The 6,000-nt window shown below is 50.6% G+C and overlaps 1 protein-coding gene across 1 annotated transcript in view; it reads left to right on the forward strand.

Moving 5' to 3' along the window:
• PRKD2 (protein kinase D2) overlaps positions 1 to 6,000 on the forward strand; it is a 37,564-nt gene that overhangs the window by 20,311 nt on the left and 11,253 nt on the right. Inside the window, exons 11-14 of the mRNA XM_049621087.1 lie at positions 289 to 341; positions 481 to 553; positions 1,266 to 1,372; positions 2,887 to 3,048. Coding sequence (XP_049477044.1) covers positions 289 to 341; positions 481 to 553; positions 1,266 to 1,372; positions 2,887 to 3,048 — 395 coding nt within the window. The remainder of the gene's footprint in view (positions 1 to 288; positions 342 to 480; positions 554 to 1,265; positions 1,373 to 2,886; positions 3,049 to 6,000) is intronic.

Consider the following 6,000-nt stretch of genomic DNA (forward strand, 5'->3'; position numbering starts at 1 on the left):
CTGGGCACTGAGCTCATGGGGTGCAGTGCTCGGCGAAATCATCCGTGATGTCACCTCTTGAGCCCCCCACCCCAGTATATATCTCGTTTACTTCTCCCCCAGCCCTATGAGGGAGCACCTGATGTTATCCCCATTCTCTAGATGTGGAAACTGAGGTTCGTAACGGACAAGTCAGCAGCCTGCAGCTGCACTGGATTCAAACCCGGGTGGAGTTGTGGGTGAAGATATTCTTGAGCCCGGGGTCAACCCACCTCCACCTCTCCCCTCTCCCCTCTCCCCTCTCCATAGGACAAGCTTCTCTGAGCATCTCCGTGTCTAACAGCCAGATCCAAGAGAATGTGGTGAGACCCTGCCCCCACCCCATGGTCCCAAGGATGGCCTCTGCCTCCCACACAGCCTCCCAGCCCTCTTGCCCTTCCCAGTCTCTTCGATGCCCTGTCTCCATTGGCACTCCTGACCCTCCCCGTCCCCACCTTACAGGACATCGCCACCGTCTACCAGATTTTCCCTGATGAGGTGCTGGGCTCAGGGCAGTTTGGAGTGGTCTATGGAGGTAAGGATGCTTCCGAGCTCATCCAGAGGGGATCCTGGGGGGGGTTCTGGGCTCCAGACCTTCCTATCTGATTGACCACATGCTCACCTCCTGTTCTGGTTGACTTTAGAAGGCTAGATCCTCGGGGCGCCTGGGTGGCTCAGTCGGTTAAGTGGCCGACTTCGGCTCAGGTCATGATTTCACGGTCCGTGAGTTCGAGCCCCGCGTCGGGCTCTGCTGACAGCTCAGAGCCTGGAGCCTGTTTCGGATTCTGTGTCTCCCTCTCTCTGACCTCCCCCGTTCATGCTCTGTCTCTCTCTGTCTCAAAAATAAATAAACGTTAAAAAAAGAAAAAAGAAGGCTAGATCCTCTTGGCGGATGGTCACAGACTCTCCTTTTCTTACTGGGAAAAGCCAATGGACTTCTTCCTGTTATTACCAGGGAGAGCAAATTCTGCCCTTCGGCCACAGAGATAGTTCCGAGATTCTGATTGGTTATAAATCTAATTTGCCGCCTCAGAACTCTGTCTTTTACCTTCTTCATTATGCCTTTGTCCCCCAAGGCCCCCCACCCCTCACATCTCTCCTGGGGACCCCACAGAGCCACCTTGATGACCTTCTGTTCACCTTTGTTCAACTATGCCTGTGCCTCTGTGGCTGGGGCAGGGCGGGGGTGCGTCTTGCCAGGACTGGAAGGTCTTGCTCCCCTCACCCCCCACCTCCCCTACCCCCAGGAAAGCACCGGAAGACAGGCCGGGACGTGGCAGTAAAGGTCATCGACAAACTGCGTTTCCCCACCAAGCAGGAAAGCCAGCTGCGGAACGAAGTGGCCATTCTGCAGGTGACCGCCGGGCTCCGGGGCCCAGCTCTGCCCCCACCTAGGAGGGACCTTCCCTTCCTACTTCCTCCTTTCAGGGGCTAACCCAGGCTGCGGGGGTGGTCGGGGAAGGCTTACTGGAGGAGGGAATATGCGTATGGAGACTGAAGGGGTGGGAAGGTGTTCTGAGCAGAAGTCCTCTAGGAATTTGAAGTCCAAGGTTACTAGATGGTTTATGTGTGGGGAGGTGGTGGGAGGTGAGGCCAGGGAAGAGGGTGGGGCCACACCCTGTGGATTTTCTCCTGAGGGTACTGGGGAACCGTGGAAAGATTTTGAGCAAGGAAGGGAAATGGGTGAGTGTATACTTTGGGAAGTTCCCTCTGGCTGCTGCTGGAGGATGGGACCAGAGTCTGGAGCTCCGGGTGGAGGCTGGGTGGGGACCTCAATGGGAGAAATGAGGTTAGGCCAGGCAGGGCTGTGGGGGAGAGGGCAAAGGATTTAAAAAAAATTTTTTTTTAATGTTTATTTATTTGTGAGAGACAGAGAGACAGAGACAGACAGAGTGTGAGCAGGGGAGGGGCAGAGAGTGAGGGAGACACAGAATCCGAAGCAGGCTCCAGGCTCCGAGCTGTCAGCACAGAGCCCGACGCGGGGCTCGAACTCACGGCCCATGAGATCATGACCTGAGCCGAAGTCGGATGCTTAACCAACTGAGCCGCCCAGGTGCCCTGAGAGGGCAAAGGATTTAAAAGACAGAGGTGTACAAAGGTTCTTCCCATTGTTCCATATATCCTGGTCCCTCCCACCTTCCCTCCCCAACCCTGGACCTTCAACAGAACTTCAAGATTTAGATCCTTCTAGATACCTGGCGGTGCGGGGATGTGCTTCTGTCTGGGCCTGTGGGAAGCCCCTTCCCCCACCCCCCGGAAAGGAGCTGCTCACCCCCCAGGGACATTTTTAAAAAATATTTATTGGGGCGCCTGGGTGGCTCAGTCGGTTAAGCATCCGACTTCGGCTCAGGTCATGATCTCACGGTCCGTGAGTTCGAGCCCTGCGTCGGGCTCTGTGCTGACAGCTCAAAGCCTGGAGCCCATTTCAGATTCTGTGTCTCCCTCTCTCTCTGCCCCTCCCCTGTTCATGCTCTGTCTCTCTCTGTCTCAAAAATAAATAAACATTAAAAAAAATTGAAAAAAAATATTTATTTATTTTGAGAGAGAGAGAGAGAGAGAGCGAGCAAGGTGGGGGGGAGGGGCAGAGAGAGAGAGGGAGAGAGAGAGAATCCCAAGCAGGCTCCACACGGCTAGCTGGACGTGGGGCACCACGCGGGGCTTGAACCCACGAACCATGAGATCACAACCTGAGCTGAAATCAAAAGTCGGACGCTAGACGGACGGAGCCCCCCCAGGCCCCCCCCCGGGGACATCCTTCTTATTTGTCGTCTTGTCTGGAAGCCATGGAAGCATGGCTTGCCTCTCGGGTCCCAAGTTCGTGGGCCACCGAGACCCTGACTACCACCCTACCCCCCACCCCACCCCCAGAGTCTGCGGCACCCGGGGATCGTGAACCTGGACTGTATGTTTGAGACGCCTGAGAAGGTGTTCGTGGTAATGGAGAAGCTGCATGGGGACATGCTCGAGATGATCCTCTCCAGTGAGAAGGGCCGGCTGCCCGAGCGCCTCACCAAGTTCCTCATCACCCAGGTGCGCCCCCTCCCCTGCCCCTGCCCCCCTCTGCCCGGCTCCCCACCCGCCCTGCGCTCAGGCCCCGCAGACGCTGCGTGGGAGTCGCGATCGCGGATAATAAAAAAATATACTAATAGAGTAATAATAGCAACAATAGAAAAAAAAAATAAACCAACTGAGCCACCCAGGTGCCCCAGAATGATAGTTTTATTTTTATTTAGTTATTTTTAAAATTTTTTAAGTGTTTTATTTGTTTTTGAGAGAGAGAGAGAGATTGTGAGCGGGTGAGCGGGTGAGGGGCAGAGAGAGAAGGAGACACAGAATCCGAAGCAGGTCCCAGGCTCTGAGCTGTCAGCCCAGAACCCGATCCGGGGCTCGAACTCCCGAACACTGAGATCATGACCTGAGCGGAGTCGGACGCTTAACCGACTGAGCCACCCAGGCGCCCCAGAATGATACTTTTAAAATAATAATAGAGTCATAATAGAACAGAGGTAAAAATAATAGACTAGTAGTCATACTAGTTATTAGTGTAGACAAATAATAAATAATGTTTATATTTTGGATTACTTTATATAATGCGGCTCCCCAGGTCTGACAATATTCATGTAGAAAAAGGGAACGGGAGAGAGTCCTTTCGGTGGGGAGCTCATTCATTCATTACATTGTTCAACAGACACTCCCTGTGCCTCAGCTCTGTTCCCGCCCCGCGGAGGGGACAGTGCTGGCCACACAGCTACGATCAAGATAGCCCAGCCCTGGACAGTGATCACCCAGAATGGGCAGGGCTGGGATGGGGGACGCTAATAACGGTGATAAATAATGCAGTCGCTAACCTTTATTGAGCACTTACTGTGTGCCAGGCAGTGTTTTTAACTCATTTTACCTCCATAGCGACCTTTGTGGCAATGGCTGTTGTCACGCCCGTTTTCCAGTTGAGAAACGTGAGGCACAGAGACTTGAAGTAACTTGCCCGGGGTCACACAGCTAGTGGGATTTGAACGTAGGGTCTATGCTTTTAACTAGTAATGTCCAACTACCTGGTGTTATCTGTGCCTCTCTGCCTCTCACTTTCTTCACTATAATAGTACTTCTGGAAGGCTATTTTATTTCAGTACGTAGTTAGCCGAACTGCCTTTTTTTTCTGAGCTGTATCCCGTGGTGGATATCGCCAAAATCCCTAATTGCTGAGCACTTAGGTTGTTTTCACTTTTCCACTATTACAAATAACCTCCTGTGAATATTTGTCTACAAACGTTGCTGGGCTCTGGTGGGAGAATTTCCATAGAATGCGCTTCAGATAATGGACTCCTGAGTCCAGGGGAATGTGCTTTAGAATTTTTTTTAACATGCTGCCCAGTTACTCTCTAAACTCCCTTTCAGTCTTTGCTCTCAACAACAATTTGAGGGTGTCTACGTTCTCCTTGCTAACTCTGGATAAAATAATCACCACTCTCATAGGTGGAAAAACACTTCATGTAGCTTCATTTGGCAGTTTAAAAATTATGGGTCAGGTGGAGCATACTTTCCTATGTTTATTGGCCTGTGTTTTATATACCCTTTGCCCATTTTTCAGTTGGATTGATCTTATTGAATTGTAAGAGCTCTTTGCATATGACGGACACTGGATCTTTGTCACTTGTGTTGTTCAATTTTTTTTTTTTTAATCCCAGTATTTGTTTTCCTTTCCCTTTCGTTCATGGCTTTTATTTGCCATTAAGAGTTTAACTTTTGCAATGTTAAATGTTGCCTTTCAAGGTTTCTGGGTTTTACAGCCTTCCTAGAAAGGCCTGCTCACGGGCTGGTCCCTCACCTGATTCTAGGACTTCTTCTCTTGGTTGCAAAATCCCCTGTGCTGTGCTTCCTTTATACAGACCCAGCACCCTTGCTCTCCCCAGCACTGTGTCTTTGTTAGGGTGGCTTGTGGGGTGTGGACAGAAGCCTACTGGGGCGGGCTTATCCAGACTCCATGTGGAGAGAGGGAACTGCCTGCCCTCAGCAACTGGTTGCTTTCTCTTTCTGGTCTCCCATCTTTTCTTCTCTTTGTCTGTGCTTCTCTCTCTCTGTCTCTCTCTCTCTCTGCAGATGTCTGCCTTCCGCCTCTTGTCTGCTCTACCCCAAATCCTGTGCTAAGTCCTTTACTCATCGGCTTGCTTAGGCTTCACAACTGCCTTCCAAGGTAGGTATTACTCTAATCCCCATCTTACAGATGAGGAAACTGAGGTGGAGAGAGGGCCCATGTCCTGCCCATAACAGCAATAGCTAACATAGTGCTTGCTCTGTGCCAGATACTGCCCTAGGGACTTTTTATTTTCTTTTTTTAAGATTTTACTTTTATGTAATCTCCACAACCAGCGTGAGGCTCGAACTCACAACCCTGAGATCAAGAGTCACTCACTCCAGGGGTGTCTGGGTGGCTCAGTCGGTTAAGCTTCCGACTTCGGCTCAGGTCGTGATCTCACGGTCCGCGAGTTCGAGCCCCGCGTCGGGCTCTGTGCTGACAGCTCGGGGCCTGGAGCCTGCTTCAGATTCTGCGTCTCCCTCTCTCTCTGCCCCTCCCCCACTCATGCTCTGTGTGTCTCTCTCTCTCAAAAATAACCAAACATTAAAAAAAAAAAGTTGCCCTCCACTAACTGAGCCAGCCAGGCACCCCTGTCCTAAGCACCTTTCATGCGTCAACGCATTTAAACTTCAATAGCAACCCCTGAGGATGGGTACTTTTATTGCCCCCATTTTACAGATGGGAAAACTGAGACCCAGAGAGTTAAAGTGGCTTGCCCAAGGCCACAAGCTAATAAGTGTAGAGCCAGATTTTCCACCTAGGTAGGCTGGCTCTAGCATTTGATATAAAATGTAGATCATATTGGTATTTGTATTGTTTCATTATATATATATATATATATATATATATATATATATATTTTTTTTTTTTTTAATATTTGTTTATTTTTGAGAGACAGAGTGCGAGTT

This window comes from Panthera uncia, assembly GCF_023721935.1.
Source record: "Panthera uncia isolate 11264 chromosome E2 unlocalized genomic scaffold, Puncia_PCG_1.0 HiC_scaffold_19, whole genome shotgun sequence".
Classification (NCBI taxonomy): Eukaryota; Metazoa; Chordata; class Mammalia; order Carnivora; family Felidae; genus Panthera; species Panthera uncia.